This window comes from Tauraco erythrolophus, chromosome 13, assembly GCF_009769465.1.
Source record: "Tauraco erythrolophus isolate bTauEry1 chromosome 13, bTauEry1.pri, whole genome shotgun sequence".
Lineage (NCBI taxonomy): Eukaryota > Metazoa > Chordata > Aves > Musophagiformes > Musophagidae > Tauraco > Tauraco erythrolophus.
The window spans coordinates 15,217,926-15,236,661 of NC_141477.1; the positions used below are offsets into that span (position 1 = coordinate 15,217,926).

The following is an 18,736-nucleotide window of genomic DNA, read 5'->3' on the forward strand; positions in this document are numbered from 1 at the left end:
TGGCACAGCCTCCGTCTGGCCGAGCGCGCATGCGCAGTGATCGTCCGTGAAGCCCAGTCGAGGGCCGGCCGGTTCCCGGCGGAGGAACGCCGCTGTGCGGGCCTGTGGCGGGCAGCGCGCATGCGCGGGGCGGGGCGGCTGCCCGGTTCCGGCGGGGGCGGAGCGGTGGCGAGGCCAGGCCAGGCCGGGCTCCGGTGTCGGCGGCCGCGCCATGCGTGCCTGGTAGAGCGCGGCGGGGGCGGAGGGTCGAGCCGCAATGAACCTGCGCGGCTTGTTCCAGGATTTCAACCCCAGGTGAGGGCGGCCTGGCGCTGAACGGGCGGCCTCGGGCCGCGCCGCCTCGACGGGGCCCGTTCAGCGGGTTGCTGCCGGGCCGCACGGTGGCGGAGCGGCACCTGGCCCGGCCCCGGCGGCTCTGTGCCCCGGCGTAGCGCTGCTCTTGGGCGGAGGCTCCGCTTCCCCCCGCCGGTAGCGGGACGCGTCCGGAAGCTGTCGCCGGGACGAGGCGGAGCCGGTGGCGAGGGGCGCGGGGGAAAGCACCGCCGGGCCCGGCTTCACTGCCTCTCCCCGTCCCCCGTGCGGCAGAGCAGCCGGCTCGGCGGCCTTAGCCCGGGAGCGCGCTGGGGAGCGGCGGCGGCCCGGCCCGGAGCAGCGTTGGTGTGCGGTCCGTGAGCGTTTCAGCGGAGCTCAGCTTCGGGGGGCTCCTCGGCACGGCGGGTGGCAGCGCTCCGGTACGGGCGGCTCGGGGGGGCGTTTCGGACACGCTGTTCCTGACCGGTTTCGTTCCCAGCGCCCGTGGGGGTCGGTACGTGCTCCCCTCCGGTGGCCCGTGATGAGGGTGGCAGTGAAGCCAGGCATCCGTCATCTGGGTTCCAGCCCAAATTCCACTCGTCTTTTTTGTTTTGCTGTGTAACTTTTTCAGATGACTCCAGGTCTGATTCTGTTGGTTTTAATTTTTCAACTTGATGATTTAGGGGATAAAACTTTATCCTGGAAAGCAAAGCTGCCTGACGCTCCAGCACAGGCATTCAGCGTACGGTGGAGGCTTGTTTTGTTGCAGACGAGGAGATACCGTGCTTAACAATCCTGGCCTAGACCCGGAGAATTGCTGACGGTGATTCTGCGTTCTGGCCTCCCTGACAATTAACAAGATGATAGTCACTAGACTTACGCTTCTGCTGTCTTGCCAAGCAAGTACGGATCCACGTAACTTTCAGAGAAGCTGAGAGAATGTGTTGAATTTTACTGGTTTTGCTGTTACCAGGTATTTTAAGACCACAGAATAAACCTGCAAGCGCGTTGTGCAGCGTGGCATGAAATACTGAGAGTCCTGGAAACACCTTGCTTGTGAAAGAGGCTTTACCTAATTGCAAAATTACAAAAAGCTGTGTTCAATCCGTGGTTTAGACAAAACAGAAGGGTAACCAATGCTTCAGGAAATGCATTGTTGCAGAGAGGTTGAAATAAACAATTTAAATATGTGTGGTTGGAAGTAAAGGAAAAGTAGGAGCAGACATTCCAGAAGCTTTTAAAGTTTTTTTAGTGCTAAGCAATGCTTGCAGCTTATTTGGGTGTTTGGGTGCCCTCTAAATGATGAATGAGCAAGCTGGATGTTGCACTTGTGCAGATAACTTAAATCTTGATTGTTTTGATGTTTACTGGGACGCTCAGGGAGCACTGGTATGTTACCACATGGCATTTTATTTCTGCAGTTATGGAGAAGCCAGAGAAAGTACAAATTACACAAATGCTGAATATTGGAAAAGTATGACTAGCCTGGGAAGCTGAGGGGTCTCTGTTGCCCTGAAGAGTGACTCGTTTTATGTCATCCTGTCCTGAGGTAGTTTCACGGAGCGTGTGAGGAGACACTGACATGATAAAACTGCTTTTTTGTATTAAGGAGCAGCTAAGGCACTCGTTCTGAATAGAGACAAAACACCTTGATACCTAAACGAGGCAAGGCTGGCCTAATGAATGTTTTATTATTTGATGAGAGTGAAAGTGGGTAGTTTGAGTTACGCTGTTGGAGTAAGGGTAGTATTCCTGACTGCCGCTGGTTTACTCGGTAGCAAGGATTTACTCTTCTTTAGAATATGTGTAATTACTTGACTGAAGTGGTGTTGAAGCCTAATTACGTGTTGTAGAAAGCAGTCTGTGATCCTCTAGTGAATGGGTGGGTGACTGTTTTCCTTCCTGTAGTGTGAGGAAATCGTGTGTTATGTAATTATTTTGTCTGATTTCTGGTGGTACGAGCAATTGCTGTGCCACTGCTCTCAAGTATTCGGGATACATTTATTCGTTCTTAGGTTGACTAGTTTATAAAATATATCAACATAACTACTTTAAACTTGTAAGCACCATCCTCAGTATTCCAGTTAGAAGCTTCACTCTCTAATAGGTAACTTTGTTAAAAGCTTAACCTGTTTTTTTTTTTCCCCATAATGTTGCTTTTTAACTGAGTGTAAAATTAAAAAAAATGCATAAAATCTCTGGAGTCTGCCTTCTTGCAATATGTAGTAGTTTTTAATCTTTAGTTAAAAATAGTGTCCCTAAAATTACATTAATTATGTAACTTAATTTTGAACATGAAAAACTCTCTCAGTTGATTTGTATGAAAGAACACATTTTCTAAAAACATGTTTCCCTGGTGTATTTCTGAGCCTCTAATAATACAGCTCCTGACTGGATCCGTGTGGGAGGGGACTGTTTCTAGGTGTCCATTCCTTAAGTTTGTCATGCAGGAATGCTTTGGGTGTGTTCCCTTGAAGCAATGGTTTTATAAGTGAAAGAGATGGCATGTTCATGATGAACTATTTGACTCTTCAGAACTGATTGGATTCTTTGCCAAGAAGTTTGGCACATGTTTTCTGTTAGGAAGTATCCTGATTAAATTTCAGCTATGACTGATTTTCTTGCTCTCCTTAAACTTCATGTTAAGTTGCCTGCCTTAATTTCTTTTTTTTTTGTTTCTTTAATAGCAAATTTCTTATCTATGCCTGCCTGCTGCTTTTTTCTGTGTTGCTCTCTCTGCGTCTGGATGATAAAATTCAGTGGAGTTACTGGGCCGTATTTGCTCCAATATGGCTATGGAAGTTAATGGTGATTGTTGGTGCCTCAGTGGGAACAGGAGTATGGGCCCGAAACCCACAGTATCGGTAAGTTGAGGATATTTATTTGACAAACCACATATGTGTTTTCCATAGTGAATCAAATTCATAAATATTTTTTTAATAATGTATAAGATACAGCATCCAGAAGGTTTGTTTTCAATATATTTAAATAATTATATTAACCTATAGTGTATGCCAACAGCTTTATGCCACTATGGGTGTCTTAATCATAGTTGCAACGGTTTATCACAGGCTTCAGCAATATTGTCTTTGGGAAGCTAAAACTTCTCATGGAGTGATTTTTTTAGTGCTTTTCTAGTAGAACGTTGGGAATTCTTTGCTTTAGTAGAAGCTGTATAGAAGTATGTATCTTCATATACACTATGAATATACTATATTTAATTGAATTATTTTCTAAATCAGTTTCCTAAAATGTACAGATCAGCCTGAAGAATGTTGATTTAGGTTTTTTTTTCTCCTTGGTGTGCATATAACCTCAGTGAACATACAGATGAATATTCACTGATTCTTGAATATGCATGAACATAGGGATTTTTTTCAGACTTCAGTTGCTGTTTTTTAAAGAACTATTCAAGTAGTTTAATACACTAATATAGGCAAACATGTAACACTTGCAAAGTAAGATGTAAGTGGGAACAAATTTGTAAATTTCATTTTTGTGAAAGTTGTTTAAAGTTGATATTTTGTCAGTCTAGAATAAAATAACTTTCAAAGCTTTAAATACATTAGTGTTTACTGTTTTGGTAGTCCAAGTAGGATGTGAATTTGAACATGCTGGGGGAGGCGGGGGGGAGAACCACCTTAAATGAAGTGCAATAAATTCAGTCCTCTTTTCTGTCTATGGTGAATATTCAATTAAAAATTTTGTGCAAAAGTCTCATTCTGATACACTGTATTGTGTGGTTCAGGTCTTGTTTGCCCCTTCTAGTAGTGGTTCTACTTGTGCAGGAAAAAGGATGGTTTCTCTGTGTGGGCTGTTGTTTTTACAGGCATTTTAGTTTTTAGTCACAGGTAGTATTCTGTTGCAATATGCTGATTTTGGTGAGTAAAAAAAATCTGGGGAAAGATGTTGATTCAATGAAAGCTGGTGCAGGGACCAAACAGATAATTTTGGACTTGGCTTGTTTCCCAACAGCCTGCTTGATATCCGAGTATTTATGCGGTGGCAAAGAAGTCTTGTTTTATCTGCACAGCTATGGAATCCTTAGAACATTTTCAAGTTGTAAAAATCCCACTGCCTCTTTGAGTAAAATACTTGACATCTGCAGCTTTATCAGCAAGAAACGGTGTTGGGTCATCAGGAGCGTTGTTTAATAGTGGTTATTTGGGCATAATGTGTTTATTAAAAACAAGTGTTAGTATCTGAAACTGAACAGTTGTAAACGAAGTGTCTCAGGATGTTTGCAGCTTGTGCTTTCCTATTGCCAAGTACACTGAATTCTTCTTGTTGTCTCTTCAGAGCAGAAGGAGAAACCTGCGTGGAGTTCAAAGCGATGTTAATTGCAGTAGGCATCCACCTCCTGCTGCTGATGTTCGAAGTTCTGGTGTGTGACAGGATCGAAAGAGGAACCCATTTCTGGCTGCTGGTCTTCATGCCATTATTCTTCGTGTCTCCAGTGTCGGTTGCAGCGTGTGTGTGGGGATTCCGACACGACAGGTCTCTGGAGGTAACGTTTCGTTATGTGTGCAGTCGGGGGCGATGCAAGACTCTGTATCCATTTGGTTACAGTTCCATCTCTCAGTAAAGCGTAGTATGGACAACTGCATCAGCTGAATTGTTTGTTTGCACTGACCTGCTAGAGTGAAAAATCAGGATCCTGAGAGTAATAGAATTTTTTCTAGTATCTTCTAGTTGGTGTTTTTTGACTCCCTGTATTAGGAATTTCAAAGTCATTTACCCAAGAGATCATAGTATACAGTCATGTATGTTAGTGAAAAGTAGCACGTAGTGTCTGCCTTCTGAGAAATATTACATTTCAAAGATGCATTATATACCTTCATGTTTTTTAAAATAGAAAATATTTCTAACTTACACTCAAGAGCTTCAATTAGTCTTCTCAGATAATAATTGTTTGATCTTTGAAATTCCTACCCACGTAGGGTTGCCCATGGACTTTAGAAACAGAATCTTGCCAAGTCTGATGGTGTTTCATTACTTTACTTTGTTCAAGCTAGACACAAGCTTGATTTTTTTTTTTTTAAATATTATTTAAAAATATAATTTAGGGTTAGTTCTCATAGTGGCAAGCGGGACACACAAAAAGCTTTCATTAACTTTTTGAATTAGTATTGCTTTTCTGTATTGCCTCAAAAAACAAGTGTCTTCAGTGTCATTTGAAATAAATCTCAATTATACAGTAATTGATTGGATTTGGATGTCATCTTCCACTATTCTCTGTATTTCTTTTTCCCCCTAGATAGATCTGAGACTTTTACATTGGACTGTTGGTAGTCAAGTCCATGTAACTTTCATCTTTATGTTACTGCAACTACTAAACAATATCTTTAAAGAAAAATTTTCAAAATTTTAAATTGAAGGACTTTTCACTACTCGTTAATTCTAGCAGTTATTTCTTATCTGAAGAAAATAGTCAAAGTTGTTTTCTGATGCTTTGTGGAGTCAGAAAAGTCCTTTGACAGATTCTTTGATTATCTTGGAAATAGCTTTCTAATACTGAGAGTTAACTAATGTATTTTCTTTTTCTAGCTGGAAATCTTGTGTTCAGTCAATATTCTGCAGTTCATATTTATTGCACTCAGACTAGACGAGATCATCAGATGGCCATGGCTTGTAAGTAACAGTTGTTCTTATCCTTGTTTAAATGCTGAATTTCATAAAGATATTTACTATAAGGAACAGTTAATGTATGGTCAGAGTCCATGATCGCATTTTTGCTCGCTTAACAATCCTTCACGGAAGGCCTGGCATTTCATTCAGTGCTCGTGGGAAACAGGCTGTTCTTTGGGCATTTTTGTCTTTCGAGGCAGAGGGATGTGCCATCAACTGCAATTAATCTCTGATCAGTTGTTGAAAGATAAATCCTAACCAAAAATTTCCAGTGGGAACACTAAACTAGCTGTGAAAATGACTGGTGCGTTAGGGAATGTGTTGGTAAATATGATCTGGTAAATAACTAGTTTCATTTGTTCTGTTACCACGCATGTAAATCCACTTACTGTGGAAGTGGTCACTGTCAAAACTGCTGAGATCTCCTGTCCCGAGTGCCTTCAGAATACAAAAGCACTATTTCTGTGTCTGGGCTTTTGGAAACTATCATAAAACTGATAATCTGGCATGATTTTGACTGTCCTTTCTATTTTCCAAAAAGCTAGGAAAAGGATCTAAGTGTTTGAAGTAAGGTATCCAGTGTAGAAAATACTTGCTAAAATCCATTTCAAGTACTGTTTGAGCCTACATAAAATTGCAGAAGTCTTATTAAAGTTGAACTACATTGACATAATTTTAAATTGTTTCAGCTTGACGAGGTTTGCAAAACTCACTGAGGAAACTCCAAGAGCTACTATGGCTCATAACAGTGCGTGTGATTTGGGAACCTTTTGTGTTAGAGATATTCACTAAGAATCATTAGACTTCTGTTTCTTTTTTCTGTTTAGACTTCTCATGTGCCTTGCTTTATTTAAAAACCTGCACCTGAAACAAATCAAACTGATAAAAGTGTCACTGTCAGGGCAGGGGAAAGCAGTTAATTTCTCTTTCTTTCAGGTGGTTTGTGTTCCGCTGTGGATCTTGATGTCCTTTCTGTGCCTAGTAGTGCTCTATTACATTGTGTGGTCTGTTCTGTTCTTGCGCTCTATGGACGTGATTGCTGAGCAAAGGAGGACACACATCACGATGGCTGTCAGCTGGATGACAATCGTCGTTCCCCTGCTCACATTTGAGGTAGGAAAAAGCATCAGGAGTTTTAGGTATCCTGTTCTTTTTTCAGTGAGGGATGAATGTTGCTCTGTCTCTTTTTTGAACTTACTAAATTAAGAACACTGCGTTTTGTTTTGGCATAAAATATTAATGGCAAATATGAAAGAAAACCAAGAATTCTATGTTTCTTTAAAGTTTTTTGAGTAAAATATGTATCACATCTGTAATATAACTACATGTTTCTGTGGAGGCCAGTTTTCAAAGATGCGTGAAGTTAAACATATGAGATCGGTGTATGTTTTAATAAGCTTAAAAGTGGGTATTGCAATTAAACTGACACGTGGAATTTTTTTGCCGTTTAGATCTTACTAGTACACAGACTGGACGGGCATAATTCTTTTTCTTTTATACCCATATTTGTTCCTCTCTGGCTTTCACTCATAACTTTAATGGCGACAACATTTGGACAAAAAGGAGGAAATCACTGTAAGTATTTAAAATCATGGAAACAGCTTGAAACTCAAGGCTTAAATGTATTTTTATGAAGATGAGTATTTTACAAAAGGGCTTTTTTGTGTATGTTCTGTTATGAAATAATTCAGTTGTGTCTGTTACTATTGTTTTCAGGTGACTTTAGTGAGTTTTCAGTGTTTATATATAGTTTCTTGCTTTTTCTTATTCCTTTAAGAGCATAACTTCTGCTCAAACTCAACTAGAAATATTGATGGGATTTTAATTGTAATTTAGCCTTTTATCCTCCCTTATTTCCATGGATTCCGTTCTTATGGGATGTGACTGGATCTTTCTACTCTGGGTTCTGAAAGTAGTGTAGCACCTACCATTTTTAATTAAAGCTTGTTCTGGTAGCCTGAACTAGTATTCTCTTTTCTCTTTGGCCAAATAATGCTCTGTGCTGCTTAGTTGTAACTTCAGTTGCCTGAGTCGCCAGTGTAGACTTACTAGGCTTTTATCCCCACTACAACTAGCCCTGCCAAAAGGAGTGTTTGCACTTCCAGCCATCTAATGTTACTGACCCAGTGCGATGAGCAGCTCTTCCCATCCACGTTGCAGTTCATGTTCCTTGTTGACAAGGCAATAAAATTTGTTAGGACTTTTCAGAGTTGAAAGGAACCAGCTGTGATGTTTGTTACATAAACTCCAGTTTTGGTCCAATTATGAAGTATATTGAGAATTTCTTTCTTTGGTCATGACTAAGCTTATCTCCACACATTTAGTTTACTTTTATGTTGGTTTTGTATGGAAAATTCTTACTTTTTTATTTTAAATGCATGCCCTCAATAATTTATGGCCAAATTAGTCTTTTGGAAAGCCACATGTTGTTTTATCTTCCGTAAATAACTTCTCTTAATATACTAAATATACTACATATAGTATAACAACATATATTATATATGTTGTTATACTATATGTAGTATACTTTACTAACTTCTGCTAGTAAATATTTATGTAAATTTTTACAAAAGACGATTCACCCGAAGTGAGCCTCAGAAGACTTGCATGAAAATCCACCTTTAAAGCGCTAAGCCAAATAGACCAGTTGGCTGTGAAGTGTAATTTCTGCAAAAAGATGGGTTGAAGGGATCTTCCCTGGCAAATGCGTAACACCTCGCTTTAGTTCAGCGTGAAAGCTGTGACTTGGGCAGCCTGTTCCTTTTGACACTGGCCTTTGCTGTTGGTTGACAGGAGTGCTGTCTGCTGAATTACAAAGTGCCACTTACTTACATACTCTCTGTCCAAGTCTTTGCATGTAGCAAAATACAGGACAAGGGCAGAATGGGTACTGTTTTCTAATCAAGCACTGGTAATACCAAGGGTGAGATATTCCTGGCATGACATGGTATTTGGCTAACAACACAAGTATTTGGGGAATACTGAATACATACATGTCTGCCTATGCCATCACATTCCCTCTATTGTAACCTGTATATATCAAACAAAAGTTGGCATCAATGTCTTGCCATGTGGCACAGATGGCTTTCATTGAGATGCAAAGTATTTGTGTTCTTTCTCTGTGTACTGATGTGACCTGACAGTGCTTCACATGTCAAATGAAACGGTTTCTTGCTGTGGCAGTATTGCTGTAACTGGTACGTATGGATATACACACACAGATGTGCATATTCAGACATGCAAATAGATATGTATATCTGTGTGTATATAATCTGAACTGTAACGTTATTATGTGATAGGCGTAAGTAACACACTGAGAAGCAGCACTAACAAATTTTAGATTGTTCATATGCAAACAATCAAGAGAACTTAAACAAGACCGCATAGCCTGCTTACTTAAATAAATTTCCATTCTGTTCTGCAATATGTGAAAAGATTTTATTTTTTTTAGGGTGGTTTGGAATTCGCAAAGACTTTTGCCAGTTTCTGCTTGAAATTTTCCCATTCTTACGAGAATATGGAAATATTTCTTATGACCTTCATCATGAAGATAACGAGGAAACAGAAGAAACGCCGCTGCCCGAACCACCAAAAATTGCACCAATGTTTAGAAAAAAGACTGGAGTGGTCATTACACAGAGTCCCGGAAAATACGTGATTCCACCTCCCAAATTAAACATTGATATGCCAGATTAAGATGAGAGCTGCATATTAAACTTGAACTGGGAATCAGCAGACAAATGTATTTCATCTCATGCCTTGTCCGAATTACTTTAAAATAGATGTTGCTGAATCAGTGGCTTGGATTACACAAATCAGAGATCTTGAAGATAATCTGAGAGCTTTTCCAGAGATATGTGGTGGTCTAATTTTGTGAACCTTCCTACTGGGTTGGTTGCACGCTTGCCTGTATAGTATTTATATGAACATTTTAGCAGTGTAATATATTGTTTAAAAGTCTTGTCCTGTACAGTCTAAGTATTATCTAAAAGTATTTTTTTAAAAACCCTGTATGAAATGCCTATGCTATTCCAGGTGTCTTTTAGGTCCTAAATATACACTTGATTTCCATGTCTGTTTTAAATGCTTTTTTTTTGGATGTCTTAGTAGAGCACCTCTTACTTCTCTTTCTGTTCAGCCACAATCATTGTCTTAACAACAGAGGCACAGGAGTGTTGCGCTTCTCAGGCAAGACTGGAAAGCTTTTTTCGGGTGGAAGTAGAACGTATAGCAACTTACAAGATGTTTCTGAGTTAGCTCTGTAAATTTTCATGTAAGCATTTCAACTTTTGCACTGGCTTGGGAGTTAAGTGTTGGTCTTGTTGCGTTTCCAGTTTCATGTTTTAATTCTTGAGCAGCATGTACACCATTCTCACATTAGACTGGCTGTTTAAGAAGCTGGTCCCTCTTGCATTGTGTGTGCAGTCCACGCTGGAAACGCAAGTTGTAGGTTTTACAGCTGTCAGTTAGCCAATACAAATATCACAGCTTGGTCTTCATTACCAACTTTGTAAGAGTGTTGGTGTGAATGATTAAACTTCAAGCTAGGAACTCATTGGTGTTGGTATAGCATTTTCTTGTTTGAAGAAAGACCTCCTTTGACAGACTGTCTTGGGCTTCCAGGTGCTTTAGAGAAATTTAGTCTTTGAAACCTATACTCCAGTAGCTTATAACAACAGGTCAGATACTCCCACATCCTTGCAGCTTCTCTTTGTGTTTAGGTGAACCCACAGTTTAGGTAGCTTAAATACCATGGATCAAGTTTCCTTAGAGGTAGCATGGGAGTAAGAGCAAAGAGTGTATGGACACTTCTGCATTTGTGAAAGGTGCACACCTGAGAAACTTCTAAGGTGTGGTACTTTCCTTCCTAATGCTGCACACCTCTCTCTTTTTCCCTGTAGACTAGCTACTGGCTGAAACCCAACACAGCACTGTCCAGCCACTGCATTTCAAATTACATTGCAGTTTTATTTACTTTTTGGCTTGAGTAAAAAAAAATAAAATAAATCTATAATCAAAAAGCAACAAGTGCTATTTACCACTTGCTGCTCTTTCATGTCGCTGGGAAACAGACGTTGCTCTCTGTCATGGCAGTGCAGTGTGGGTGTCATAGCGATGTTTGAGAATCTTCCCTTGGGCTTCCCAGTCAGTTGATCACTTCCTCTCAGCTGGTGGTCTGGCAGAACAGTCTAGCTGTTAGGGTTCAGCTGACTAATGTACTCAAACTGAGAAAAAAGACTTTAAAATGGAGCTTTCCTCATTGGAAACTTCAGGGATTCTGTACTGGCCAAGGGAGTTGATTCATCAGGCTTGACTACTTGTCTCCGTTCAGCATGTGACAAAAGTGCATCTGGTGGTGCTGCCTTTGGACCTCCTGACAGAAGAAAGGTTTTTACAAACTTCGACTGAGCAAGCCTGGTCAAAAAGAGAGCATCTGAATTCAGCCAAGGAGAGCTGTGGCAAAGGTGGTGCTTCTACATGTCCCAGCTTTCTGAAGAAGCTCTGGGACACTGCTGAAAGCCATCTGTTTGACTCCATTTGGTGGGGTGACAACGGACAGTGTGTACTGATTCATGAAGAATTGTTCGAAAAGGAAGTACTGGCAAGGAGAGGACGTCTGAGAATTTTTGAAAGTGAGACCATGAAAAGCTTTGCTCATCACCTCCATCTGTACAGATTCACCAGAAAGTTGTTGGATTTTCCAAAACCATGCTCGCGCAATGACTTGCTAGCAGAAGAAAGAGCTGGGAAGGTATGTTGGATCCTCTGTGTGCAAACTAACAGAATATTCCAGTGGGACAGATTTCTGTTCCAATGAAATAAGCCTCTATCTACTGTATCGGAGATATATTTTATCAGCATTTTTACTGCTCAGAAATACTATTGGTTATTTCCAATTACTTTGAACATGTAAAATGAAAATACATTCTCACTGTACTGGGATATTTTTTTGATATTTGCTACGTGCCTGGCTGTACCAGAGATGCAGTTTTCTTGTGGCGTTGCTGAAGGCTGAGGCGGTATGTGTCAGCATCATATAGTTACCTACATGTTCATTCCACGCTAAAGTTGCTGAAAAGTAATGGTATGTGAGTTTCTAAATCAGTTTGTATGCTTTTGAAAATCCTGCGCTTCTCTGCTACCAAGCAGCAAAAACACAAGGCTGGTGTCATGAATGGAATGTTTTAACACAGTTATGATTTAGCAGCAATTCAAGATTTATTAATGGTATGGAGTAAATCAAAGGTTAAATTTTAGCAATGCCTGATTAACCAATTTAAAGATTCACAAGACAATTCAGTAGGATGTGTTATAATTAAAACAGTGACTTAATTTACAGATTTGAAAATGACAAGATTCACACTAACTTACTACAAGGTATCCTAAAAAAAAAAAAAGTATAAAACATAAAGTGCACAGACAGAAATATTTGGATCCAGTGAAAGAGACACCTCCACACTTGTGAAGGCAAATGTATATAGTCAAACACATAGGCAGGTGGAGAGGGGGATGGAAGAGTCTAGCCTACAGGTAAAATTTCCCTCTGGAGTTTAAATACTGACAATGCATTGGCATTCCTCAACAGGCACTAACAGACTCAAGGAGGGACTTCGCCTCGCCCTGCCACCAGCTTTGTCAGCAGATGGTCTGAGGAGTTGGTACCTGAGAGGCGTCCCAGCTCAGAGGAGATGCTGGTCACAGCCCACTGCGATCCAGGAGAGCTCAAAGAGTCTCGCTTAAAATGGCGATTTATAGGGACAGAGATAATTGACTTTTGTCAGGTACTTTTCCCTTTTGGCCACAATTTCTGTTAGGTAATCTTTGGCAACTTCCAGGGTGGGCTGCAGTCCAGGCACAACGGGTTCCAGGTGTGTCGCCCAGGCTACAGGAGTTCCAGGCACAGTTAGGGAGTGCCTAACTGGCCCAACTCCCTGTGCTTGTGGTACTGGCAGCTTGAACTCACTGCTCCAGCAGATGAGACCAGAAAGTGCCAGGTGGGGCTGGCCCACTGCACTTGCAACTGAAACAGGAACAATGTCGGCTGGTGCTGACATTGCAGCGTGGCCTGGGGAGGGGTCTGCACCACCACAGCTGGTGACTATTGAACAGGACTGTGTCATGCTGTTTTATTCAGCCTAAACTTCAGGTTTAGAATGCCCCGATAGTCCTTTTTAATATCCACATTTCTCTCTTGCAATTAAAATTCTTAGTTCTTGTATCTTTGTGGTTTCCAGTCTCAAGGTGGCGGCAACTCACTCTTTTTCTTTGTATTTTTTAGTTTCACTTCTACTACAACCCAAATTTTAGAAGACATAGTCTGCATCTGCTAATGAAGTACATGCAAAGCTTTATTCCAAAAAATCAACCACCAGCAGGATTTTCACCGAAAGCAGATTTGCATGCACGCCACCGGAAAAGAAAACCAGACGTTGAGCTTGCATGGAAAACCACTGCCAAAGAGGAGAGCGGTCCACTCGCAGCATGTCTGAGGGAGAACAGGGAGACCGCCCCTGCCAAGCGATGTGCCAAGGCAGCTACCCACGTCGGACATGCCTCTACATCTGTGTGCACCGTTGCTCTGACAAATGTGGACCCTGTGGCAGCAGCAGGCAGGGAGAAGCACAGTGCTCTGGCCCCCTCCCTTCTGCCGCAGCACAGCTGCCTGGGCCCAGATGGCATCCAGGGTGCTGCTGCTGCTGCCACCACACCAGGTTGTGCTGGGCTGGCCGTGGCCAAGTCACTTTCCACCAGGGCTGGCACCTCCCAGCTCTCCAGCTGTGCTGGCAGCAGCTGCTGCTCTGTCTGTGCCAAGGCCACCTCAGGGCCAAGCTCCACCATACTACCCTAGCCCAACTCTCACTTGTGGTCCAACCAGCAGAGCTGCAGGCAATGGCCTTGGACCCCAGCCATGCTAGGTACCTTTCACAGCTCTCGTAGTAGTTGTTAGTCCAAGGGAATAGACTCTCTAAAGCGTTCTAATAAACTACCTGAACACAAAGCCTCTGCCAGTTGTCCTGTCCTGTTTTTATAGCTATGCCTATGCCTGGCCTTGGGCCTTGCTCCAGAAAGCCAAAAGGATTTTCTTTGTAATGCAGAGTGTGAATTTTGAAAAACTCAAAGTACCAAAATGACTGACTTCCATTTGTTACTATTCACACTTGCCTTTAATTCAATATGGGATTTTCAAAGCTTACTGGGGTATGTAGTGATAGGACAAGGGGCAATGGCTTTAAACTGAAAGAGGGTCAGGTCACAGAGCCGTATCCTGCAGACTGCCTTCCCCCACCATATGCACATCTAACATACCAAACATGAGAATGAGGGAAAATCTGGTCCTTTCTGGAAGTTTCACATTTTTAGCACATAGCACACACCACACGCAGAAACCTTGTCCAGCAAATTGCTGCCTCTGCTGGAGAAGCCCCTAGGACTGGCCTTATCTCTGATGATTTCTTTCTCAATGATCCCACAAATGCAAGGCTTAGAGTGGGCTGAGAGACAGATGTCATGTTATTGATGGCAGCCTGTTTTCCAGCACTGTCTTCCTGAAGGGTCCTACAAACTCTTCTCATATAATCAGAGATGCATGTGCCATATAATATAGTTGTATTTACTCACATTTTAAATTGGCACACAATGCATCAAGCATGTCTTTAAAAAATTGCATTTACTTGGAAATAGTTATATAGGGAAAATCTAGTAAGCCATTAAAAAATTCCAGTAATGGTCATAAAAATTACATCTTGTTCCTTTTGTCTCAGAAGAGCGGTTCATAAATGTATTTGCTTTTTCAAACAATTAGTTTTGGAAAGGAATCCTGAACTGGTATTCAGGATGCTGAGTTGTGAATTACAAGTTTGCATTTGGGCAGGAAAAATAATAGTAAGGGGGAACACCTACGCTTCTGAAGGGATCAGTTCTTCGGGGATGTCCACCTGCCACACACCTTTTCCCCCTCTGGCAGGAATCGGTGCCAGGAGCCATCTTGGATTTGAAACAACAGTCAAGTATTTCTGTTCTAGATGACTGAGGACAGCTTTGTTTTCCAGCTCCAGAATCTTTTCAGGAGGCAAGTTTTCTGGATATAGTGATGTCTCCCCAATGTCAATTAATCCTGTATTACAAAATTAAAATACAAAATTAGTTGGCTGTTTGATCTTCTAGAGAAAAGTCTTCCACAAGTAAACCTCCCAGAGAACATACAAACCAGCTAATTTGTTACCAGACCAACACAGTAGGAAGCACACACACCTCAAACCAGTGTCACTCGCTGCACAAGATGGCCTGTGTGACTGCACTCAGGTTGGTGAAGAACAGGTAGAGCCTGCAGTTATAATATTCACAACTCAGTGATACAGAATTCTGTTAAAAGAAGCCTGCATCTGAGGAGATGCAGCCGCCACCAAAACTCCTGAGCTACATTTGGCCTTGAAACAGCTTCATTAAAAATAAAACTCTGCTCTAGATAGGACACTATTCTTTTAACATTTTAAAATCATTAAATTACTTGGAAATTCCTTCTCTCTGGAGCCCTTTCAATGTCACAAAAGGGAATTTCTATATTGCTTAATGATTAAAAATGTTAAAATCAACATCCAAGCAGCTTTGATACTTACTCCACAACTTAGCATGCAACTTATGTCAAGGTTACAAATCTGCATGTTACATAGTACCTAACAACTTTCAGCACTCTAGAAGTGGAACTTGGTCTATGTGATAGAAGTAATTTATTGTGCAGGAATGGCTAAAAATATTCAAATGAGAATGCAAGGTGGATGGTGTAACAAAAGATACCTACAAGAAAAGAGTGTAAAATAAGTGCTGGATAAAAACTTTGAAAGCATACAGTGCAGCAACACACATTATCTTTCAGCAAATAAAAGCAAAGAAACACCACTCCATCCTAACTTTGTGTTACAGAAACAAACTTCACTGCTCAAATAACAAGAGCTACAGAGCATTTGTAGAACTGAAACAGGATTTATCTATGTAATGCTCTAACATGAAATGCAAAGCCCTGCAACACCATGACTTCACTTGATGAGTACTGTAAAGCAGTTTCAGCAACAGCTCCTAAGCTCAAAATGCAACAGCGGTGGAACCGACATTTATTATCACAAAACAAAATACTATGCAACCCACATTATACTCTCTCACTGCATGACAAGTTAGCACAAATCCATTTTATCTCTTGTACAGACTTGTAGCCTTAAGTTTTTCGTACAGTGAGAGTATTTTAAAAACTGAGGCCTGACTAAAATTCTTAAAAAGGTCAAACATACTGCCCGTTTCCAACACAATGAAAAAGAATCAATTTCATTTACAATTCCCTCACGGACCTCGGCTTACAGTGACAGGGAACTGAAACAGCCCCCCAGCCACAACTCAGGCACCACTCCTGCAAAGTCAGGGTTAAAGCAACGTGATAACGAGCAAAGCTGTTAAAGCAGATGTGGATTTGACTGAAGCAAGTTAAAGAATGAAAGCTTGCTTGGAAAATAAAAGCCAAGGTTGCTTACCTGCAATAACTCCTCTGCCAAACTTTTCTCCTTTATCCAACAAATCTTGCACTTGTTTTGGCGTCATACCAAACCTACTCAAAAGAATATCTCTCCACGTTTCATCTTCCCAGTCCTTAACGGCTATATGAACAGCAACGGTGCAGTTCTTGTAGTCTGCTAGCAAAGGACGCCAGCGAGTCTCGACTGTTTTGACCCTGTTTAAAACCAACCCCGCATAGGGCTGTCGGAAGGAAAGGCAACCACATTTCATCGTTTTCCTTGCACCGGCACCGCGTGCTTCCTGTAACCGGACAGACACCCTCAGACAGCGGGCTCTGGAAAACGTGTCGTGACCGCGGCAACCAGCGCTGCCTCGCGCAGCTGCCCCACCGCTCGGGACGCCGCAGCGAGCCGCGCCCGGCGCCTACGGGGAGCGGGCTGTCCGCTCCGCGCGGCGGCTCCGGGCACCGGCCGCCCCGCGCTGCCGCTGCCCGCCACAGCCGCCTCGGGGGGCCGCGGCGGCGGCGGGCTGCATCCCGCGGCCGGAGCCATGGCCTCCGCGGGCGGGAGTTAACGAGGCACCACGGAGCGGCCCGCTTCGCCCCGGCCAGGCGCCGCAGGCCGCGCCCGGGGGCCCGCCGCTCCCGCGGCCGGAAGGGGTTTAACAGCCCGGTCCTCCGCGGGCGGCCTGCGGCCGGCCCCGGAGGGGCGTAATCCTTGGCGGCTGCCGCCGCCGCCAGGGCCCGCTGCCCGCGCCCGCCCGCGGCGAACGCTCCGCCGCCTCGCAGGCGCGGAGGCCCCGGGGCCGCCTCCTACCTGGCGCCGCGCGTTTCCCTCCGCTCGCTCGGCGCTGCCGGGGGAAGGTGGGTGGCGGGGAACGGCGGGGCGGGCCGGGCCGGCAGGAGGCGGAGCGGGACGAGGCGCGGCGGCGGCGGGCGGCCCCGCTGCTGCGTGTGGGCGGTGCCGATGGCGGTGTGGGGGCGCGAGTTCCCGCCCCGCGCTTCTCCGCGCCGCGTGGCTTTTGCGGGGTCCCGCCTGGCGGGGCCGCCCCCGGAGCGGGAGGGAAGCGGGGGCGGCGGGAGAGCTCGCTCCGCGCCCGGCTGCGCTGCCGGGTGGGCGCGCGTGTTTTCTCCCTGTCCGTTGTTTGCTGGTTATCCCGTGGAAAGAGGCGGCCGGCTCACGCCCAGCTTCCCGCGGGGAGCGAGGCGGGTGGCGAAGGCTGTCCGAGGAGCGCGGTGCCCGGGCCGTGTGCGGCAGCCGCTGAGGGCAGGAGGGACCCGGGGTGTCCGCCGGCTGTGCCGCGGGAGCGGCTGCTGCCGGGAGTGCCGCTGGCCCTGGCTCTGGTCATGGACGTGCTTTTCCTGCTCGCCGTCAGAGCCCCCGGGGGTAAAACGGCAGCGGGAGCTCCGGAGTGGCCGTCCCTGGAGCAGGGCACCTGCGCCCGCAGCCGCAGGGGTGTGCGGGGGCCTCGCGTCCCCAGAAGTGACTAAAAGCCGTTCGGCACATAAAAACTTGGAGACCTCTTACCTCCCTGCTTTCTTAGCTAGTGTCTCCATTTGGACAGAATTTCCGAAAGTGTTTTCGTTTAACCCAGCTCCTCGAGGAGAACCTCATTTGTGCGCTGTTGTGGTTTGAAACGTACGTTTTGCATCAATGTCTTGCCTTTCTAACACAAACATTTTGAACAACACAGTTACTGTTTAACAAAGCTAGTGTGGTTTTGATCCCTGGTGGGCCATCCCTGGCAACAGGGAGCAGTCTGCGAGGGCCGAGTGGTACCTCACAGTCAAGGATAATTTGGAAAAGAGGCTTAAAATAGACGTATAGTCCCCCTGTATTTGTTCAGTTTTAATGGCATGGCCAATGTATATCTCATGTGGGTGAACAGACATGTTTTAAGAGAGCTCATTTCCAACATAGACAAATAAAGTAACCTTATTAAGGCAGATCTTAATGATGAATAGCGAGAGGCAGTGAAAGTGGCTCCTGATGGAGCAAGTTGGACAGCTGGGATCCTGCCTGAATTTCTGTAGCTATAGAAGATCAGAAATGCAGATGCATGTGCATCCAAATAGAAATCACAGGAGAGTCATCTTTCCTGTAGAGCCACATCTGTCAGTTGAGGGTTATAAATATGAGAAGTATTTGGGGAGTTTTTCCATGCATGCAGCATCTTGGAGAAAGCAAGCAGGGAGGAGAGAACGGAGGAAGGAATGAGTTTGCAGTGGAAGTAAGCAGAGACAGGCAAGAAAACAAAGGAAGAGAACTGGGAAAGATGGAAGAGAAAAAGTTGGTAATACTTACAAAGGGGAAAG

At 44.0% G+C, this 18,736-nt stretch overlaps 2 protein-coding genes across 3 annotated transcripts; one reads left to right on the forward strand and one right to left on the reverse strand.

The window, feature by feature from the left end:
* The first annotated feature begins 195 nt into the window (after window positions 1-195).
* TMEM185A (transmembrane protein 185A) lies at window positions 196-9,990 on the forward strand. Of its 2 annotated transcripts, XM_086619481.1 has the most exons (7): window positions 196-294; window positions 2,979-3,155; window positions 4,591-4,798; window positions 5,839-5,922; window positions 6,856-7,032; window positions 7,371-7,494; window positions 9,371-9,990. In XM_086619481.1, the coding sequence occupies exons 1-7, from the start codon at window positions 257-259 to the stop codon at window positions 9,613-9,615; spliced, it is 1,053 nt and encodes a 350-aa protein (XP_086475607.1). In that variant the 5' UTR covers window positions 196-256; the 3' UTR covers window positions 9,616-9,990. The 2 variants fall into 2 exon arrangements, with proteins under 2 accessions (XP_086475607.1, XP_086475608.1); XM_086619482.1 differs by lacking the exon at window positions 2,979-3,155.
* Window positions 4,870-16,712, reverse strand: LOC104370445 (protein EOLA1). The gene is made up of 3 exons (XM_009987205.2): window positions 16,440-16,712; window positions 14,821-15,034; window positions 4,870-4,927 (listed from the first exon to the last, which is right to left on the reverse strand). Exons 1-3 carry the CDS (start codon window positions 16,690-16,692, stop codon window positions 4,870-4,872), a joined length of 525 nt encoding a protein of 174 aa, XP_009985507.2. The 5' UTR covers window positions 16,693-16,712.
* Between the last annotated feature and the right edge of the window lie 2,024 nt (window positions 16,713-18,736).